At 41.0% G+C, this 23379-nt stretch overlaps 1 protein-coding gene across 1 annotated transcript in view; it reads right to left on the minus strand.

The window, feature by feature from the left end:
- The window catches only part of Abca13 (ATP binding cassette subfamily A member 13), a 436683-nt gene that overhangs the window by 163698 nt on the left and 249606 nt on the right, over window positions 1–23379 (minus strand). The window contains exons 42-43 of the mRNA XM_028891010.2: window positions 22816–22915; window positions 5116–5386 (exon numbers count right to left, since the gene is read on the minus strand). Of these exons, the coding sequence (XP_028746843.1) occupies window positions 5116–5386; window positions 22816–22915 (371 nt within the window). The remainder of the gene's footprint in view (window positions 1–5115; window positions 5387–22815; window positions 22916–23379) is intronic.

Genomic DNA, 23379 nt, shown 5'->3' on the forward strand with positions numbered 1-23379 from the left:
AAAGGAACCACAGAAAATGCACAAACTCACAGGATTGAACAACACACTACTTAATTAGTAATTCATTAGAAAAATCAAGAAGAAAACTCGTTAGTCCTATCATTGAATGAAATTGAAAATATAACATATTAAAACCTAAAATAAACTGAAAATACTTCTGAAAAGAAAGTTTAGACCTACAGGTGCCTGCTTTGAAAAATCAGAGAGGGAGAAAAAAAAGATGGCCACTGTTGCCAGCACCCACTGTGAAGCACCAAGGAGTCTGAGAGATCCATGGAGGTTCCAAAGGGCAATATGGGGGGCAGAAAAGGAGTCCGAAGAGTCCACAGTAGCTCTGGAACAGTTAAGAAAAAAAGGCAAGTCTTATGGGAAGATGTTTTTAAAAACAGGACTCAAGAAATTGGAAAGAAAGACAGCAGAACAAGGTCATACACGGTGAATCTATACCCTTCACCTCTGTGTCTCAGGAAGCAGGTTGTTAAGAATGCCCAGTGAGCCATGGGGCTGCCAGCACCAACAACAGGTAGATGTGCAATGACCTGGAGTTCCCACAGAAACAGGTCAATACTGAATTGGGCTGGCCCTAAGTCCACCAGCCAGCTCCCAGCATGGAGCCACCATACTGGGTGGCCAGTGCTGCTTGCCCTGCTGGGAGACAGAAACGGGGGGGGGGGGGGCAGATGCCAATAGCCTACAAGCACAACAGTCATGCCAGGAGCCATGGGAAGACCAGCACTGAGGACAGGGTAGTGTGCACTAGCCTAGAGCTCCCTCAGAAACATGTTCTTATTGAATAGGGCTGGTCCTAGGTCCACCATCTGGCATCCAACATGGAGTCACTGTGGCTGCAGCCCATGCTGCTTGCCCTGATGGGAGACTAAGAGTGCAGGGCAGCAGCCTATGAGTACAAAGGTCAAGACAAGCAAGCCTCGGGGCAGTAGACATCAAGGGCAGAAAGATGTGTGGCAGCCAGGAGCTCACATAGAACCTTTTCAACGACTTGTTGCAATGAATATTTGTGTGTAAAGCTGTTTGGGCAAATATATATATATCATGTGACATGCTGTAGTTTCCAATGTCACTCCTCACTACAATGAACAAACATGAGATGGAGAGATGGGAAAGGAAAAGGAACTGAGCAGTGAGTTTGTGGTGGAAAAGGGCAGAAATAGAGACACAATGGTGATGACATGGGTGAGGGAAACCGGGGTGGACAGGAGAACATGTCCTTGCCGAGTGGAGCCCACAGGGTGCTGTGTAGCAGCCTGAAACTTATGCAGACTCAGCCCCTGAACATGCTGCCCAGCCACTGGATCACAACTTCCAAGATGAAGATCGGTTCATTTTCTGAATTGAACCCCATTGAAAAACCCCCATGGTTCATACTACCCCCAGAGAGCACTTTGGTCCCCATGGCCCACTGCCTCAGGCCATACTGAAGCCCAAGGTTCATGTGCATGTCCATAGTCCTACAGCAGCCAGGGTCCTTCTTAATGTCTGTGGGCCATGTTACTCAAGGCCATGCCAATGTCCCTGGTCTGTGCAGTTGCCTGAAGCCATTTTAATATTCATGGACCGTGCTGCCACAAGGAACTATTTAATGTGAGTGGTCTGCACTGCCACCTGAACCCATGTTGATGTCCATGATCCATGCTGCCACTGAGGGCCGTGTCTGGGTTTGTGGGCCAACTGTAGCCAAGGGCTGTGTGAATGTCTGTGGCCACAAAGACCATGTGGATGTCAGTTGTCTGTGCTTCTCCCTGAGGCCATACTGTTCTCTGTGAGCTATCTGCCATCTGAGGCCATGTTGATGTTCTTGGCCTGTGCTGCTGCTGCTGAGGGCTATGATGCTATGATGGAGACCATGCTGAGGTTAGTGGTACTTGCTGATACTGGAGACCATGTGGAAGTCCATGCTCCATGCTCCCAAGTGTTGGTAAAGGGCAAGGAAGCTACTTTTGCCATTGTATTGATGAGTGCAGACTCACAGTTGAAAAATAAGGATATAGAAGGCCTATATGACAACCTTTATCCCCACCCAACCCCCCAAAATAGTAACAGCCTAGACAGAAAACCATGGAAGAAAACTCTTAAAAATTGTGATAAGGATGCTTAAGTGTGGCTCCCAACAACTGATGACTTCTGGCTGGGGTGAGGAAGGACTCAATTTTCACAAAGGGGCTGGTCACTGGGAATTTGACCATGCTCCAGTGAGTATAGGCTATAGATGATAAGCCTATAGCCAGTATTATACTAGATAGAGGAAAAACCTGAAAGTATTTAAGCTAAAATCAGGAATATGAGAGGGGTGCCCACTTTCTCTACTAATATTTAATATAGTGCTTGAACTAAAAGCAGTCTGGAAAGAGAAGGAAATAAAGAAATAAAATTATGAAAGGAAGATATCAAAGCCACCCTACTATGCAGATAATATGATTTGGTACACAAGAGACCCTGAGGACTCACCCAGGAAATTCTTGGAGCTGATAATATTTTTGAAAAGTGGTAGACAGACCCAGAACTAAAACACAAAAATCAGTAGGCATCATATATACCAATGGCAAACCTACTAAGAAATAAATCATGAATTTAATTTCATTCACATTTCTTAAAAAAAAAATGAAATGAAACAAAAAAACCTGGAGTTAAAGCTAACCAAGGAAGCAATGTGTCTCTACAATGAAAAGACTAAAACACTGAAGAAAAAAATTCAGGACAGTACTAGAAGAAAGGACTTCCCATTCTCATGGATAAGAATTGATACTATTAATACTGGGGGAAATGGCCACCCTATTAAAATTAATATACAGATTCAACACACTCACCATCAAAATTCTAATGTCATTCACAGAAATAGAAAAAAAAGAGTAATATGAAAATCCTACAGAAGCATAAAAAAATTACAGATAACCAAAGTAATTCTGAGCAAAAGGAAAAATTTAGAGTTCTCACCATACCTGATGTCAAATTATAGTCTAGAGCCACAGAAACAAAAGCAGTGTGGTACTGAACAAAAACAGTCATGCAGCTTGACGGGACAGAATAAAGGACAAAGACGAAATCCCACAAAGATATCAGCACTTGATTTTGACCAGGATGCCAAAAAAAGCCAGACAACATATTGAAGAAAACTTTCTGAACAGGACTCTGTTAGCTCAGGAAAAAATGTCAACAACTGCCAGTCTCAAGAGATTTAGAAGTGTCTGCTCAGAAAAAGAAACGGAGCCTACAGAACAGGAGAGAATACTGCCTAGCTCTTCATCCGACAGAGGATTGATAGCTACACTATACAAAGAACTCAAAGACCGAATAAGGAAATAAACAACCCAATAAATACACGTGTTGATGACATGGATAGACGGCTGTCAAAAGATGATCAATAGACATGAAAAAATGGTCACCTTTGCTAGCCATTGGAGAAACGCAAATTGAAACCAAGATTCCATTTTAGCACAGTCAGAATGACAGTCAGTCATCAAGAAAATAACCACAATGCTGGCTAGGCTTTGAACAAACGGGAGCCCTTAAGCACTGTTGATAGGAATGTAAACTAGTCCAGCCATTTTGGAAATCAGCAGGGAAGCTATTCAAAAATATTAAGAAAGAGGCCTCAACCCTATACAAACAACTATAGGCAACTGAGGACAGTTGTGAGCCAGAAAGGTGGCCTTCCCCAGGAAAGAGCACACCAACTGGTTGTCCAGTGCCGAACAGTCAGCCCTGAGAACATACATACAAGTGATATACTATGGACTGAACAGATGGTATTTAGGAATACATAGGTATATGTGCCTACTCATATGCATGCAATTAAAACAAAGAAGTCATGAATGTGAAGGCAAGCAGGGAGGGGAATATGGAAGAGTTTGGAGGTAGGAAAGAGAAGGGAGAAATGGAATTAATTATGATCTCCAAAATAAAAAAAAAAAAGTATTGCAAAATAATAAAAAGAAGACACATGAAGCCAAGTAGCCCTATTTCCAGAGAGCCCACGGAGACTATTTGTAAAAAGTGAAACCAATTTATGTTTAAAATAAATGAAAATTCAATGGAAAAAAAAAGAATGGATCAGTCAGTTCAATCTCTTTTGGGTTTATTTGAAGATCTCCAAGTTAAAATACCACAGAGCTATTTGCACATCAATATTTATTGTAGGCCATTCACTGTAGCTAAAGTACAGAACCAACCTCAGAGGCTGAGCAATGGAGGAATAGAGAAGATGCAGCATGTGTATGGAGTTGATGTAGGGAAGCTTTTAGAAATGGGTCCCAATGGAAGGCAATCAGGTCAGGTGGGTTCCCTCACGAGAGGTGATCCCCTGGGACCTGATTAATCCTGTAGAGAATGGGCTGTGACAAGGGCATTAAAGATGACCCTGAAGAGAAATCAGGCAAGCTGAAGTAGAGATGATGTATAATTTTCTAGGTGCCAAATTCTTCTGTCTCAACTACAAGATGGGCACCCTGAGAAAGTTCTGTGTAGACTAACAAATTCTTCCCCAATGTTTTACCAACAAATCTGCCCAGCAGACCTGAAAATGTTAATGATCTTGATCCAATTCAGCATGAGCCATATAGTGTCTCGCTGGGAGGGATATGCAATTGGGGGCCTTTGTTATAAAAACAGCTGTTGAGGGCTTTGTATAATATATCTAAAATGATAAAATATAGAGGATATACCTAGTTCTCTATTTCTTGCTAAGGGCCAGGCTGCTGGAGTGTGTCAGCCCCTTGACCTCATGTCCCCTTGCACACAGGATGTTGGGCTACTGGGAGTAGCCAATCAGTGATTGAGTCCAGACCTGTCCTATCAGCTGCTCTAAGTCAGCCCTCAAAAGAGCCTCTCAGATTTTCCTTGTGTATTCTGACCTCAGAAATAATAAAAGTATTGATATTAGAAGGACAGGGGCTAGGGACCAAAGCGAGGGCCTTGGCCAGGCTAGGCAAGTCCTTGACTTGTGAGTTATTCTCCAAACTCCTTATATGAGAGTTTGTATCTGATATTAGAAAAAAAGAAGAAGAAATTGATGGCACTGCTGTATGGCATCATTGGCTCAGGATTCTACACCAACACAGCCATAAAGTTGCTTCTAAACAACAGAAAAGAGTCTCTTACCTGAAAAAGTAAGTTTCTGCAGTCTCGTAGTGCCCAGGTGTCAGTTTGAGAGGAGGGTACGTGGTAGCCAGAGGCTGCACCATGAACAAGGCCATGGCCAAGGCCACAAAGAGCACAGGCAGTAGCAGGTCTGAGGCGGTGCTTTTCCGGGCTCGTAGTGTATGCAGTAGCCGCTTCCTCAGGAGTGCCACGGCCTGTCCCAGAAGCAGCTGGAAACCCCCCATGGGCTCAGACAGGGCCCATACAGGTGGAGTCCTCCCAGGAGAGACACCTGTAGGGGATGAAAGATGGACAGAGTGAGTAGGATGCGGATGTCTGGGGCTCCTTGCTCCTACCTGGTTCTGATGAATCTCTCCATTTATCCTGTAGGGACCCTGGACCACCTTTCAGGTGTCCTTACACTAAACGATAGCTTATCTATCCAGACAACCACTTCTGGGCTTCCCGGATCCCTGTTCTGGAGACTATACTATGACTTGAAACACTAAACACAGGAACCAAGTACTTCTGTGTTCCCTCTGACGTCACTTCTGAATGGGTGGGGGGGGGGAGTAGTGAGAAAAGACCTCCCTTCCTGCACCTGGGGGTTAAAATGAAAACTGAAGCACAGGTGAATTCTGAGGCATCAGAGACAGAAAGGGGGGCAGGAGGTCCTAGGAATCTCACCACTCTGATTGAGCTGGTTAAGGAGAGAAGGGCTGAAGAGCTGATCTCTCTTCAGCACCCATTCTCCACCCTCCATCTCTCCTATTCTTTTCTTCTACCTTAATTTGGCTCTTTCCTAGGAAAGCTGCAGATTGTGGGCACATGCTGGAAATCGGGAAGAACCATGACCCCTGCTCTCTGTCTCTCATGTCACTAGCCATAGCTCTCCTGTGCTTCCCACCTTCACCTGCAGAGAAGAGAGCTGCTCTCCATCCTGAGGCAGGACCTGTGCTCCAGGGACAGATTCCAAAAGTTCCATGCCCTCATTAATCCTATCCCTCTATCCTTCCTTTGTGGGCAGCCTCTAGGACCATGCAAGATTTTTGAAAGGAAAGCGTGGGCTGTAAACCAGTGGTGTGCACATCTAAAACATCCTTCAATGGTGAGCAACTACAGTCATTGCCTCTCCTCTGTATACCTGCCCCAGGGGAGTAGGGCACAGCTTCCAGACAAAGCTGTCAAAGGGAGGTAAACCCAGGGCAGGGGCTTCAACCTGGCCCTGTGGGAAGGATGAGCTTGCTCAGTCACCCCCAAGAGCAGCTTTCCCAAGGTCTAAGATTCTCCAGCAAAACAAACCGAGTACAGAGCATTTTGCAATGAAGGTAATGACATCAGAGAACAGCTGTAGGAACTGATTGTCCTGTTCACAAGCACCGAAGTAAACGGCAGTTTGTAAAAGAACAGCAAATTAGCTCCACAATAAAATAAAACAGGAGCCACTTTTGAAAGATCAGATTTTTGTGATAGTGTTAAGATGGGAGCTGGAGCACTGTGATGTTAAGCCTCATATCTGTATTACTCCTTTATTTGTCTAAGGTACTGAATGATGACCTATATATGGCAGGTATCGGGCTGTTTGGTTTCTGTCCAAAAACACACAACAGGGGTTGGGATGAACATGTAAAGAAATAACGCAGCACAATGGAGCACGGTGCTGGGATCCATATAGGAAAAGCTTACTGGGTTGGAAGGAGAGAGTTCAGAGAGTTTGTAAGCAGAGAGGCAAGGCAGGAGATGCTGATCACCATGAATTACAACATAAATCATTCGGCTATAGCATAACACAGGGTACCCTCACAGCATGTGGCAGGGCAGGAAGTGAACAGCGTTCAGAAAGAAAAGCCAAGACAGTCCTCTACCCAGGACTCAAGATGCCTCCAGCAGTCACCCTCACCCCCCCACACCCCTGCTTAGATCTGTGCATCATACGGCTCAGGCAAGCTATAAGGAGCAGAGGATAAACATCAGATTTATCTGGAAACGTTAAAAATGCCAACTTCCTGGCACTATTTCAGAAAGCCATCCGAGTCTCAGACAAATGAATGTGCTCATTCTGACCTCCCTGCTGCTGAGCCTGGCTGTGGTCATATTTAATGCATTATCAATGGTGGCCCAGATGCGGCTCCCATAAAACACTTACCTCAGCCCATACAGGGACATTAGTTCCAGAAAAGGAAACTAAGCATTATGCTTTCACTTCCGTGATGCTGCACAATACCCACATTCGGTATGCATGCAGTTGCACTAGGAGAGCTACCCATGAGCCCACTGGAGATCAAAGTCCTGACAGGTCATCGGGTTGCCCACTCTCGGAATTTCTAGGCGTGATTTTTGAGATAATGACGTGAGGTCTTTGCTCGCTTCTGACTAAGGAGCTCTGTTAGGCAAATGGCTTGTGCTGCTGTGCTCCAAAGGACACTGAAGGACCCCGGGCAGGTCCTGTGACTTTTTCATCTCTCCCATAGTCACCACTTCCAAAAGTCACACCCCACAAATAGCCCTTTCTGCAGGATCTTTTGATATCACATCTGACTGCCCACACTTATACATTAGGCACCTTCTCATGTGTGTGTAGCGCAAGGAAAAGATTTCAAGGGTTGTTTGTGTAGGAGGAAAGAGCACATCAAATGTCTCCTCAGAAAGTTCTCCCTGGTGATGAAATGAGTGTGGAAGGAGAGGTGGAGAAATATGGGGCGATGCAGTTCCATGTTGGCAGTGCTGTCTGTCCTTAAAGAGCTTTGTGAGTGCCATGGAATGGTGGGAGAAATTCAGTCTTCACTAACCTGGATGGGAATCCTCTGTCAACCACCCTCATACTGGGTGACTTTTGAAAAACTACACAACCTCTCTGAATGCCATCTCCTCAATTATAAAAGAGAGTTTTAAAATAATTTCCCTCCACCTAATGAGGGTTATTAGGCTATTTATGAAGCTATCAAAGCAGGTACCATGTTGACCTCCAGTTACAGCAAATGTCTATCAGTCAGCCTCAGTAAGTCTATGGAAGGAAGGTGTGCCTCCTATCGAGAAGAATGTTCTACCTTTCCATATAAGTTAATTGGATGTAAATGAGAAAAATAAAAGGCTAAGATACTTTACAGTCATGAATCAACCACCATTCAAATATTCATGGCTAAACTTATAAAAGCATTCATATGAATAATTTAATAGACAAAATTAAAATGCTGGATCAAATTGTTATGAATTGTCTTGTTTGACTTATGAGTGCAATTATATTCAAGGACTCCAGTTACATTTACAATTATGCATTCCCATTTACTCAGACCATCAAGCCGCTTATGGAAAATGTCCAAAGTTTTTTTTTGAACGTGATGAGATGACTGTAACTCTTCAAATGTTAGCACCTGGTGGAGCACTGAGGTGAAAATGGGGGCTTTATGTATGATGCCCACATTACCTACAACACTGATGTTCTGGAAGATTTAGGGTGGAAGTGTCGCCAGTGTAAGGCTTTCATGTTAATAAAAGTAAATGCTCAGAACAACATACTCATAATGTGCCTGATATGCAGTTCATGAAAATTAGAAATAGTAAGTTGAGATATATTGTAAAAATAAGGCAGTAATTTGGCTCTTCAACTCATCTAAATGACAAAGATTACAAATAATGTTAGCACCCAACATTACTGAGTGCTCAAGGAAAGCACGTTCCTGGTGAGAGGACAGATCCAGAAAGTCAAGTCCCTTATATCAAATAAACCCAGGTCTTCTTGAATTTGCTTATTTCTGATTCTAGAGCTGTGTTGATTCAAACCTGGAAATCCATCAAGCGTGTAAAGTGAGGTGTTAGACCTTACACAAAACAGTATCTAACACACAGGGACTAATTGGACACGTCACAGTGTAGGCTGAGCACCTCTTACTGTAGATGTTTGGAACTAGAAAGAAGTGTTTGACACTTCAGATGTTCCTCAGTTTGGGGATATTGCTTTATGCAAAATGATGATGGGCCCCCAAGTCCAATCACCAAGTCCATTCGAATTTTACATTATTCTCATCTGCATCATTGGAAGATAATTTTACACAATCCTTCGAGTATGTCTTGGTTCTGTCTGCAGCTCACATACAAGACCAAGTGGAGGGTTGGGGATTTAGCTCAGTGGTAGAGTGCTTGCCTAGCAAGTGCAAGGCCCTAGGTTCGGTCCTCAGCTCCAAGGGGAAAAAAAAGAAAAAAAAAGAGCAAGTGGAAAGCTTCGCACTTGTAACACTTGTAACTGGTCAGTACTCACAGAGTTCAGACTTCAGAGCAGTATGGATTTGGATCAGGACACTTAGCATGTGCAACAGTAGAACATATTACAAACTAAATACTTAGTATACAGAGAATATTTCTTCAAATCTATAAATAAATAAAACAACTGAAATGGAATTATATCACCTTTTGAAAGACAATGTTTACACAGAAATGTGGAAGAGAGTTCCATTAAAAGGATGGGGGGGATACAGCCCTGCAGCATCAACACTGTGCATGGCCCACAGCATCAGCAGCACATATCAACCAAGACAAGGAGCATCAAGACATGTGCTTATGGAAAAATTCGCATAATATGAATAGCCCATGCAGAAGAAATAAAATCCATTAAAGACACCAAAACTAAACAAGAAAAACTAAATTTAGTATGGTTATGTTCAGTGAAAGCTTGTCTTTTATCTAATAAGTATATATACAAATACTACTTGATAAAATAGAGGTTTTTGATGTCTGAGCCCATTTTAGCCCACTTGCAAGCTACTATTTGTGTGCCAAGACTGTGGCTACTTGCATTTCCTTCTTCACAATTTTCTGGATTATTTCAAAACTGAATATTCATCTTGTTATCCATAGTCATTTTGTGAAGATGACATACATGTTCAGGAAGTGAAGAACACTTTCATGTGATACAAACAAGATAATTGTCTGTTCATTTCATTATAGAACTTCAATTTGAGATGGATATTTAGAATCTCACAGTAAAAACTGAATGTAGGGGCTAACACCTATCATCCAGAACTCCAGTAGCTGAGGCAGAAGGATCATTATTTTGAGGTCATTGAGAAAGACTGTCTTAAACATAGTAGAAGGTCTAGGAATGTAGTTCAGTGGTAGGATACTTTTCTAGAATATGAAAATCCCTCAGTTCAATTCTCAGCATGTCTAAAACATCACGCCATTCAGTATTTCATATATTTATAATTGAAGCTGATAAAGATGATGGTACAAAATAAATTAAAAATTAAGAAATAAACTATATCCTTATTCCTGTTAATTCTATTGTAGGTCTTTGCATTAAGTGTATAAATAAAGTTCTCAAGGGACCTTGGAGTCAAATGCACAAATCAAACAACACAGCAGAACACAGGGTCACAGGCAGGGCTGTTTGCTGACAGTGTAGGAAGGAGAGAGGAGGAGGAATGCTGCTCCGGGAACTGGAGAAATCTTAGGACACAAGGTAGAAATGGACTGAGCTGCTGAGGGAGGTGTGGGTGTCAGTCACTACTGCAAACCAGGCATGACCTTGGATTTCCACATCATAGACATGAAAAGACATAAATACCTAGACTGTTCTTACCAACCTATGCAGTGTGATGACTCGAGTGAGCCCCATGGGAACCTCAATCAGATGTATGCTTCTTTGAGAAATGTGTTTTAATAAAAGAACTAGATGTCCTTAAGATGGATTTGAATTCTGTAAATGTCTCAGAGGAAGCACATGGTCTAGCACCAGCTGTCAGCCTGCCTGTGTTCCTGTGTGTCTCATCTGAACTCTCTGCACACTGGTAGCAGGGAAAGTTCCCTCAGTTTCTTCCTTTATGAAACAAATGCTTAGATGGGCTAGTTTTCAGTCTTTGTTCTGCTTTCAAAATACTCTTAATAGTGTGACAGTTGCCCAAACCATGACTAAATTGTCTTATACTCACTATTTATAGTTTCCTTAGAACCAAAACAACAAATTCAAGTGTCTTTTTCTCCAGGAGGAATAGAGGAGAAGAGGACAAATAGAGATCCAAAAAGAGGATGGAAAGAAAAAACAAAACAAAACAAAACAAAAAAAAAAAGGACATTTGTTTTGTGGCCCTTACATAGCTATTAATTCAGCATAAATCTCAAAACACAATTATTTCATAAATATGATGATAGTAATATGCACAAACTTGATCTATAACTTTGGTTAACTATGTTTTTCAACACCAATTAATGATGTTTAATTCTTTGAAAGAGTATCTAAGAGGAGGCTGCATTGATCTAAATAATTTCATGGGTGGCTTCACAACATTGTCTTAACAAATGTTTATGAAACTTTGTCTGCTCATCTGTGATGATGACCATATTGCTTTTATAATGTTATTTTTCTTAAGATGTTAGAAACAAGATCACCTGGTAAATGAGCAGTTTTCTCTGTCATGTCACTGAAGTCGCCAATTGCTGCACAGCCGCCGCTTCATGGAGGCGTTCTTTGAAAACTACACTTGTAATAATAGCCCAAGTGTGGTAAGTGGCAGATTAGAATTTCACCATGGAACAAGGTCATCACTTGCACAAACGATGCTTTTTATTAATTTAAAAGCTTCTAAATCCACTCTGCCCAAACCTGCCTTCAACAGAGACAACAGCTCAACCTTCAAAACAACCAAAAAATGCAGTTCCACAGCCTGGCCAGTCACAGAAATGCTGAAGGCTCCAACTTCCCCTGAAATGTGTCAAGGATAGATCCTCCACCCCACAATGGTCCCACTTAGTGTTTCCAAATCTGGACTTCCTGTGTGGTTTGAACTAATTATTCTGGAAATGGTGCTGTATCCCAAGTCATGATTTCCATGGAGCTTTGCTGCAGGCCCCTATTCTGATCATGCACAAAAGGCAGTGTGTACTGTAGATAAATGCATGTGTCCCATTGCTGGTCCTCCAGCTTGGGTTTTCTTAGATCAGTGCCTTAAGTAATTTTTTTTTTCTGCTAATACAAATTGGACCCCTCGAGAAAGCACCTGAGACACACTGGGAGTCAATAAACGTAACTAAAAAGAAGAAAAAAAAAACCCTCTCTGCTACTAAAGCCTCTCTTCAGTCTGAGCTCAGTGCTCATCCCCTTGCTATTCCCATCTTTGTCTTCATGGGCACCGTGGTCCTTGTAACTGGAAAGAGGTGACTAAGTTTAATCACCTTATCCTCAGCTCTCAGCACACTCTCCACTCCAATAAGACAGTAAAGTCCGAAGAATAAGTGCACAGGTGAACAGCCATCAAGGGAGGATCCAGCATCCTTATCTATCACCTTCCTGAGCCAAGGCTTCTCTTTCTCCTGGGCTCATTATTCTCCCACATAGATAATGTAACAGCAACTGTCTGTCTCTTCCCGTCCCTTTATCCTCTTCATTACTTTCTCTGCACTGGCAATCCTGCTTACTGGGTTCATCCACAGCGTATCACACTGTGACAGTTCGAACCCTTTATGTGAGCAATGTGCTAGCAGGGCACAACTTTATTCAAGGGCCGTTGTGTCAAGATGTGTTAAGGTTGACCTACATTCACCTCTTAAGTTTTATAGATAGGCATTCTGAATTCAGGTGAGAACAGTAAGTAGGAAATGCTAAGCCTTAGGGGACTTGTGGGAGGATGAGGATGAAAAACACAATCAATATTAAGATGCCTTCGAGTCATTAACTGGTGCCCCACTTCAAGATAATTTGCCAAGTATGATTATTTTTTTAAAGCTAAGTATTTGACAAAGCAAAGTCATGTTTTTGTACTATGGTCTAAAGAGACAAATACAGCTATTTACAACATCCCTGGGCATGTCCATTTACTAAGGAGGAGATGAAATTTAAGGAGCTCTGGAAAAGATGGAAAAGCTACAAAACTCCAAAACCTACATTGCTCTCACACTCCAACTTGTATGTACCCACTACATGTGAAAAATTCTACACTATGAAATTAAAATTCATGAACAAATATATTCACTTATTACATAAAATTACCCCTAGGCTATGTCCATATGTGCTGAAACACCAATGAATTTCATGTTTAGACTTGGGAATCTCATTCCCACGACTCCTCTTTATGTGTATTTAAATATTCCTAGATCTGAAATACTTCCAAGTTCTGCTCAGGAAGTCAGGTCATGGAGCCTTGCTCACCGTGGCTCCAGTGAGGAAGTGAAAGTTAGAGAAGAATTGAAGAAACCTGTCTGGACCTGTTCATCACAGCTTCCTGTGGAGAGAGAGGGGGGCCAGGAAAGGTTGCCCCAAGCTACTCTCATCCTGAATTACCCAAGACGGCCCGCCATTACTCGGAGGCAATAGCTCCACTTCAGATGAATGAAGCACACCCTTGTCAAATATTTCATACCAAGATGATATTCCAACGCAGAAAATGAGGATTGGAACTATTCATCACCAGCTCCGGGAGCTTTTTGTGGCAGCTCTGATCTGCATGGTGACAGGAATTACAGCTTCACACTCTTCCTACTTCCCACTGCCCCTGATAGAAGTCGCTGCTTCCTGGCACCTGCCACCACCCATTATCCTGCCCAAGTCTATTTCAATTCCATTTTATTTTGGCAGCCTCTTTACTGCAGAGCACCCTGCTGTTAGCTCTCTGCTGGTTTTAACTAACGTGGAAAACAAACCTTCTTTGGCATGTATAATTGGCAGCAGCCATGTCCCCCCCCCCCACCTCCCCCCACCTTGCTCTCAGGGATGGAGCGTTTTGAAGTTCAAGGAAATGTAGACAAAGAGGAAAAGACAGCCCTGTGGATTTAACACCATGGTGAAGCCTGAGAGACACATACAGAATTTGGAGCAGCTCTTTGAAGAGGCAGTAGATTATAGCAGACCTTCCTGGGACAGGCTGTGCAAACAGGATTGTCTTTAAAAGCAAAGGAGAGCTTGCAGACCCTTCAAATTAATCACTGCCAAAATTGCTTTCCATCCATAGAAGTGGTAGCAATTAGGAAGGAAATACAGAGGATTACATCTTGGGAGGAAAAAAAGGAGAGGGATTTTATGTAAAATGCTACTGACAAGCCATTGAGCTAAAAATTTAAATGTGATCTCAGATCTCAATGAGGGGATGAGGCTTCATTAAAAAATGACCAAAAAAAAAAAAAAAAAGAGCAGAAAAGAGAAAAGCCATGGCAATGCCTTGTATAGAAAAGATAGCCATTCACCCCAGCTTCACTCAGCATTAGCTTTGTGATCTTTCACATGAACTTTAGGCTTAAAAAGCACTAGAGAGCTATTCATAATACTGACCACAGGCCATTTAAATCAGAGGAAACTGGAATGACAGTTAAAACAGTAAATGCCACAAGGTTTGGTGGTACACACATCTCTAACCTTAGCCCTCAGGAGACGGAAGGATGGAGAGTTCAAGGCCAACCCAGCCTGCACAGTGAACCATTCCTAGAGAAAGAGTTGCAAGGTGGCGGCAGGAGGGGGAAAGAAGGAGGAGGAGAAGGGGGAGGCAAGCTGGAGGAAAGGTAAGTACCCAGAATCAAATTCTGTGAACGTTACCTGTAAGAATATTCTATTCTAACAAGCACCCAGGTGACTTTTCAACCTTCGTTTAAAACTGTATTTTGCAAGACAGTAGCCATAGTGATGGCACATCTGTAGCACTGATGCCGTGTACTCTGAAATCATATTGTGAACAAGATGAGGCCGTGGGGTCACAATTGCCTGTACCTACGTATTCAAAGAACATATTCTGGTTCAAACATCTCTTTCTGTCTCTCTGTCTCTGTCTCTCTGTCTCTGTCTCTGTCTCTCTCTATTTCTCTCTCTGCCATCTACTCATTCATCTGGCCAGTTACAATCTTTGAATGGGCAGTAGTATTAAGCAAGCACGGTGACTTAAATGTAGTCTGTCACTATGCTGTGAGAGGCAGAGAGGAACACGAGATCTTCTTAAAAGTTTTCTCTCTAGTCTGGTGAGCAGGAGATGATTTACAGAACAGACAATTAACTCACAAAGATCAGCTCAGAGCAGGCAGAGGAAGAGCCTGCAGGGCAGAGAGATGAGCAGATCTGAAGACACTGAGTGCAAGGGGCAGCTTGACCTGCCCAAGAAATGGAAATCCACATATGAGAAAAGGAGATCCAGGGCCTGGTATGCATCTTCTTAGGAGCCCATGGGCAGAATTTGAACCCAAGAAGACAAAAGTTATCAAATGTTTTTAATCAAAAATAATGAGATCAAACGATTTAAAGGAAGACTGGCTACAGGAGAGATTATGCTCCAATTGAGATCCAGGGAAAACTGAACATGGAGTAAGAGGATGCTCGGACATTCCTGTTTGCCCACTGGCTACAGCAATGGCATATTCCCACATCACAAACAAAAAGGGAGAAAATAATTTATGGGCAGACAGGGTGAGTTTGGACATTCACTGGTGCAAGTACCTTGGAGACGTGTACACAGAACTATGTAGAGGCAACCAGGGAAGCATTCTGAGCTAATGTTGTACTTCTGAGCAGCAGTGGTACAGGAGCGAAGTGGACAAGGCTGAAACAGAGGCCTGAGGGAACGCTGGAAAGAGGGGAAAGTGAGCATTTAGGAGCATTCCATTAGGAATGGCTGAGAGGTGGAGCTGGATAGGAAGACTGACGAAGAAAGCAAACTGAGGAGGAATAATATTCAGAGGAAAATTAAAATGTGAGATCTTAGAGTCCAAAGACAATTCTCCCCTAAAAGAGAGAGGTCGCTATTGCCATGAAAGGACAGACGCTGCCCTATGAACCTGGTGTCATGTTGACCACCAGTGAGTGTAGAACAGGCCTTCCCAGTGTGACAGAGACCCCAATAGGCACATGCAGAAGATGAGCTTGCTCAGGTACATTAGGCAGCTCGGGCTCCGGTAGCAAAGTGGACAGCTCAAGGCACGGATATTTACCGATTGTTCTAGAGGCAAGTACAAGGTCACACCCACAGGGCTGTTGTTTTATGAGACCTCTCTCCCTGTCTTGTAAATGAGATTTTGTCCCAGTATCTCTGCCCTCTGTTTTTATTAAATTCGCTTTCAACCTTTTGTATGCTGTGGCGTGATCATCCCACGTATGGTACCAGTTATGTGGGATGAGCATCTATCTGTGTGACTTCATTTAACTGTAACCATAATCAACTGTTTGCTGCACCTTATATCCAGGACTAGGATTGAGGTATGGACATAAGAATTGTGATGGAATGTAGTTGAGTTCACAATAGCATTATACTGCCATAAAATGACAGAGACTAGAATAAGAATTTGTTATTTTTTTTAAAAAAAAGCATGAAGAACTCAGAGGTATGGTGTGTGACCAAAAGCACCTCCTGGGAGCTTGTTACAAAGATATAATATGGGTACCTCCCAGGCCTACTGACCTACTGATGTATGGTTCAGCTTAGTAACTTGAGCTTAACAAACAGGAAATCATTATTTTGAAATGAGGCCACTAGTTTTTTTTTTTTTTTTTCTGAATGCCAACTAATGTATGTATACATACATATTTTCTATTATGTATTCTATTTTATTAACATATACATTGTGTGATGATTTGGTTATGTGTATTATATGTGTAATATCATAATATACCTTAGTTTAGTAGGCCTAGGGTAGGCCATGTCAAAGAAAGTAAAATGATCCAAAGAGACCCCATGACAAGTGCAACAACTAGAAAGAAAATCTTGGTGTTAGAAGCACTGAGGTTTTGTACAAGTCAGATATCCACTCTCAACTCAAGCTTGCTTGCAAATTAGCAGCAAGGATCAAATGGAGAAAAATACAAAAAAATACCTGGAAGGGTCCCGCAATCAAGTCTGATGCACTCACACGGAAAAACAACAACAACACAAGATGATAAATCCTTTTGCCATTAAGAAGTGACTTCTACCCCACTGTGTAGACCCAGTAACACTGTGCAGTTCCAGACACCCAGGCATCAGTCTTCAAAACCCATTTCTGTAGAGCTGCTGGGTCCCTATGATTTAGAAGAATATATTTCATATTTTATTTCCCCTTCATCAATCTTTCTGAGCAGTGAGTGACTTGAGAGCTGGCCTTTGGATGATATACAGCTTGTGCAGAAGGAAGGGATTCACACAGACAGGTGTAGCCTGAAGCAGTGGTCAACAGGGAGACATCCACCTGAGCCCAGTCGAAGAGAAGGCCCTTGCCTAATGGTTATTCTAGGAACTGACTTCCTCTAGTGTGGATCTTAGCAAAGGAAATGAGATGAACTAAATCAGCATATTTAGGGGATTGCACTAACATTCCTTCTAGCATCTTGACTTAACGTTCTTCTAAAGCTGCACCTACTGAGGAATATAAATTTGACTTCCACTGAGTTTTATGTGAGCATTTTATTGATTACAATAAAAGCTGGCAAACGTAGGTGATCTCAAACCAAATTTGATTCAATGTGTCTTGAAGTCATTTCTTAATTAGCAATGAAACACTTAAATAGAGTTTTAAATTATATTCTAGTCTAAAACTTTGTAATTTGAGTAATGAAACCGTGTTTCTATACCATATTAACAGTAACAATGGAAATGCTTCTGTTTCCTGGATACTGTGCCTTTAAATTCAGACACCATGTTTTCACCCTTCATGTGGCATTTGTTCTCATCACACGTTTTATTTCTAATACATTTACACAGCTTCTTCCCTAATATTCCCCAGGTTAGGAACATACAATTGTCATTTATAAATGGATGTATTACTACAATAAAATATATATAGGAGGAATGCATTTGTATTGTTTGTTGCCTTGATAACAATGTTTACAAGGGCCTCTTATCATATTTTCCTATAAAACAGTTACATATGGAAGTAATTAATATATCTTAAGAGAAATGAATACTCAAAATTAAAAACTTTAGGCAAAACACCAAAAACTTAAAGCATTTAACAGGTATGCACATTTTATGAAAAAAATTGTACAAACCATAAGACATAGAGACAAACTATGATATATATTGTAATTATGTCTAATTGCATATGTAATAATATTACTCTCAGGAAAAAAAAAAAAAAGGTTTGAAAAAAATCTGACTACTCCGTTCCTTATATGAAAGGAGATGCATACACAGGTTCGTGTCTTCTGGTGGTATGGCAAAGTTCTAAGCTGTTTGCTACAAAATGTGCACAGTCTGCTTCAGTAAAAATAAACTTAAAACACTTTCCTTAAAATGTATAAAACTCACAGGTAAAGCAAAATGAACAGCATTATTAAACGAATTCACGTGGATGGTAAATATAAAGGGCTCAAGTGACAGAATTCAGTTGATTATATTTTAATGACCAAAAGCTAAAATGACTCACAGATACTCAGACCCTATGGGCCATCCTTCCTCCTGAGCATAACTGAGACATGTAGGGTGGCTGTAGTTCCTATGACTCAATATGCAGGTATAAGGGATGTTCTCAATCTGTATCTCAAGCAGGTTTGCCTGCTCATTTTGTGGAAGAAAGGGTTAAGGCCTGGAGGTTTAAATAATTTGATAGAAACTCCAGAAGATCAATTTAAGATCTGTATCAGACAAGCAACCCTGACTACTCTGTTTCAGAGGAAGAAGTGAGGGAGATGGAAGGGAGGGAAGGGGGAAGTAATGAGAGAGAGAGCAAAGGAGGAAGGGAGTGAGGGAAAAAGGGAGGAGGAAGAGAGAAGGGAAGAAAGGAATTTCTAGAGCTAGAAAATACAATAAATGAATTTAAGGGAAAAAAGAATCACAGCGTACTTGAATAGCATAGGAAAGTATCAGTGAACTTTAGGACAGTCATGGAAGTCACTGGGTCTGAGACAAAAATAGAAAACAATGGAAAAAAGAAGTAAAAGCCCAGAGATGCAAGAGATAATATCTACTGAACCAGTGTGAGTATGTGCTTGTTTGTGTCTGTGTGTGTTCAGATTTACAGAAGGACAAATAAAAAGCAGAAATTTCCAGAAAGATGAGGAAACAACAATATGCAAAGGGAGCAAAATGAGTTCCAGGAAGCAGACAAACAAACCCATCACAATACATTAGAGACAAGCCGTTGACCACCTCAGAGAACTCTGAAAGTCAAGGGGAAGAGACATCTCAGTACAGGGAGCCATGGGTATCTTGGGGAAGTCATGCATGCCAGAGGCAGTAGGGAACTATTCAAAGTATAAATACTTCTGTCAACTGATTTTTATACTTGGCATAAATAACCTGTTAAAATGAAGGTATGTTGGATGTTTATAAATAAACAAACAAAAAGCTAAGCACATGCATTACTAATAGAGGTGCCATCTAAAAAATGTTTTAGGGTACCTCAAATTGAAATAAAATTGAAGTTAAACAATGCAGGGTTAATAAAACACAACCAGCCCAAAAATACAAGCTTTTATAGTAGACAAAAATACATGGATGAAAAATAGTATTTTGCAATTTGTCTTATACACTTTTTATTTTCTATAGAATTTAAAAGACAAAATCATAAAACAGCTATAAATTTGTGATAATGAGTACACAATATATAAAACTGTCATTTTGACAACCGTACCATAGTAGGTAAGGCTGACCTTCAATGAAGTTTTTGTATGTGATTAAAGTCAACACAGTATTAAGGTAGATTATATTTCTATGATATACATAATACCATTGTCAAACAGATTAAAATGTATAAAATACACATAAATGGGGGTTTGAAATGAAAAAATATTACTACAAAAATAAATATAGACAAGTGAGTAATGAATAAAAAGGTGACTAGAAAGTCCTAAGATACATACAAATAAGGACCAAAATGTTAAACAAGTACAACTGTATTGAAGTTATCTTAAAAGAATGAATTAACACTTATACCTAAAGACACAGAGTAACAGCATGATTAAAAGACAGGCTTCAACTATATGCTGTCTAGGCAACATACAAAATGGAGACATACGCAGGCAATGAAAGAATACAAAAATGTATTTGGTGTTAATAGTAAACAAAAGAAAATAGAAATGGATACATTAATATCAGACCAAAAAGAATAAATAGAAGACAGTTAAAAGAGAAAAGGATGTGTAGCCCTAAGGTGTATGGAAAAGTCATATGAAAACCAACTATTTTGTAAGATAATTTAAAATGATAACTTAAAAGGGGGTGGGGCAATGGCAATGGTAACACTGCATGGAGAGGCAATGCTATCCCCAACAGACCTGGGCTGTCTAATAATGGAAATCCCGGTGCCAAATACCTGATAACTCTCTTCAAGTTATTGGTCAGGAAGGCCCTAGAATCCGTGCAAAAGAGCATGGCCTATTGCCACTGTTCCTGGTTGTCCAGCATACCTAGATGATAAAATCCTATTGCTGACGATAACCCTTTGGTTGCAGGGCTCAGTGAAATCAAGCTGGAATAAACTGGGAAAATTCCTCCCTTCTGACTATCACAGTGTCAGAGATGCTGTGAAGTTACTGGTGGAGAAAAGGTAGTAATAGTTTTACCCAGCACTGGACATTGCATACTACAATACTGACCTCTCAGCAAAGATGTGTCCTTTAGTGCAATAATGACATTGCTGTTATAGGAGGAAACAACCAATATTCTGGTATGGCTGGGAAGGGAGCCTTAAGCCTCACTTCTAGCTAAAGAGCTTCTGGCAGTTAACGGCTGCTGGAGGAAGGGTAGTCAGTTTACTTCAGGGAAAGTGGTCAGTATTAGGTTGCCAATATCCAGTACATTACTCCACACCCATAAGCATATGGTCCATACTAATTAGACTCAGTGGATTACTTTTTTTAATTGTAGAGAACATGAAGGTAGGGATATGTTGGAGGACATAGGGGAGTGGGAGGAGGAATTCAGGGTGGATGTGACCAAGATGCATTGAATACATATATGAAATTATCAAAGAATAAATAAAACATTAATGTAATTAATTGCAACAGTCATTTCTTCAAAGATTTAATAAGCAACCAATAAGCACATGAAGAAATGGCCAGTCTTACTAATCAGTGTATTAGTGAGGACTGGAGGAATTGGAACCTTCATGTTGTTGGTAAAAAATATAAGGTGTAGACAGATAAAAGTCTTTCGCCAATCATCAAGCATGTGATCCAGCAATTCTATTCATAGGTATCTACTTGAAAACACTCACCAGACACTAGCTTTGGGGGCATATTCTAATGCAAAAACAATGGAAACAATCTAAGTTTTCATCAACTGATGGATGGACAGAATTTGTTATTTGCAGGCAATGGGGTTTTAAGTGGCAACTGAAAGAAAAATGTGTTTGTAGAAGCTGATCACAAGGACTAGCTGTATCATTCATCCACACAAAATATTTACAACAGGCTAATCTGGAGAGCTAAGATGTGTGCTTGGGCTTTCTTAAGCCTAGAGGGATGGGAATTGTAGATGAAAGTTTTTCTGTGTCCTGCCTGGTCCACAGTGGCTCATACCCAAGTAAACACACAGAGGCTTATATTAATTAAAACTGCTCAGCCATTAGCTCAGGCCACTGACTAGCTCTTACACTTAAACTCAACCCATTTCTGTTCATCTATATGTTGCCACATATTCTGTAACTTTATCTGTGTGTCATTACATGCTGCTCCCTGGACAGCAGGCTAGCGTCTCCTAACTCTACTCTTCCTCTTCCCAGAATTCTCCTTGTCTGCTTATCCTGCCTATATTTCCTGCCTGACTACTGGCCAATCAGAATTTTATTTATCAACCAATCAGAGCAACACATTCACAGCATACAGTATAATATTACCTATCAGGGAAAACTACAGAGCAATTGATATGTGACCTAATGTTCTGTTTTAAGCATTAATAATAAAAAACAGCCCAAGATCAAGTATAATAATGGATGCACATGAGTAAAAATACATTGAATTGTGTATTTTAAATGGGTAACGTGTGGGTCATAAGAATTGTGTCCCAATATTACGCTATAAACAGTAGAGAAGTTTGACATAATCATTAGAGAAATGTAAATTACGACTATAGTTAGAAACCAGCTAAACATCAGTTTTGACAATCAGTGTATGTGTCTTAGACCTGATCATACCAAAAGGAGAGAAAATGAGGCATTTGCAACCTCCATACAGTGCTGCAGAGAATGCACTGTTAAACATAACATCCCATTTAATTCAAGTAATGTACTCATGGTGGAAGGTGTCTGTGTCCCTAAAGTCTGAAGTTTCTGAAGAAGAGGCATTACCTTCTGTCTCTCTAGAGCCAGGCTCTATATGTATTGGTGAGTTGTTGCTAATGTGACCAGAAGGGGACTGAATCAGAACCATAATCCCACAAACCTGGATTCTGTTGAGCTGCTGATACCTGCCCAAAGAAAGCTGCTGCATGCAAAGGTTGGGACACAGACATATGAACACAAGGCTCATCTTTGGTGCTCTCTTAAACCACATACACATATTATTTGTAGAATATGGCTATACCTCAGAAACACACCATAGACTTAAGCAGCATTGGTCTGTGTATGATGATGGTAAACCTAGATGAGCAAGGTTCATTACATTAATTGTATACACTGAGAAATTTCTGCTAAGTAAGTCATGTTATTCAGGAAAGATATTCTTGTCCCTTTACAAACCAGGATATAAATCTAAGCTCTCCAACTCTGATGTAAATTTTCTCAGGACCCCTGACCATCCACTTCTGCCCCCTCACCAGGATCTTGCTATTCTGCCTTGTAAAAACAGATGTTAAATGAGGTTGGTAGCCTTTTGCCTTGAACAAAAATACAAAAGGCTATGCTACTTACAGTGTTGAGGTCCAGCAGGTCTCTCATTCTGAGGTTCTAATTTGGTTTCTGGAGTGATGTGAGACTTTTTGTTGGTATCTTGCAAAAGCATCAAAAACACCTTTTTGAAAATTAAAATAAATGAGATGCATGCATTTTACATTTCCTCGCAAATTACACATATTTCCATTTCTTTCACCTCAATCACCCATCAGGCCATAACAGACATCAAACACATTCTGCTTCATTGATCATCTAATTAGTGTAACTCTGAGATAACATGGGACTCTAGAATATAATCGATAGGCCTACCATAGGATACAAGTCTAACTGCAATGAGATTATGAACCCACAGCAGCTATACAGGTGAGCAAGGCTGGTCAAATCCACCATGCAACTGAATGGGGAAAGGACAGGAGACAGCAGCTATGCTCAAGTCAGCTTGAGTTTGTGACTCACAATGCCAGCATCTTAGAAATCTCAAACTTAGGAGCCACACATTTAAATAATGCAGTTTATTTAGGGAGGTTGCAAACTCATCTATAAAAACCATCCACAGAATGTGTACCCCACCCCCAGGGGTTA

Source organism: Peromyscus leucopus, chromosome 10, assembly GCF_004664715.2.
Source record: "Peromyscus leucopus breed LL Stock chromosome 10, UCI_PerLeu_2.1, whole genome shotgun sequence".
In the NCBI taxonomy this organism is placed as follows: domain Eukaryota; kingdom Metazoa; phylum Chordata; class Mammalia; order Rodentia; family Cricetidae; genus Peromyscus; species Peromyscus leucopus.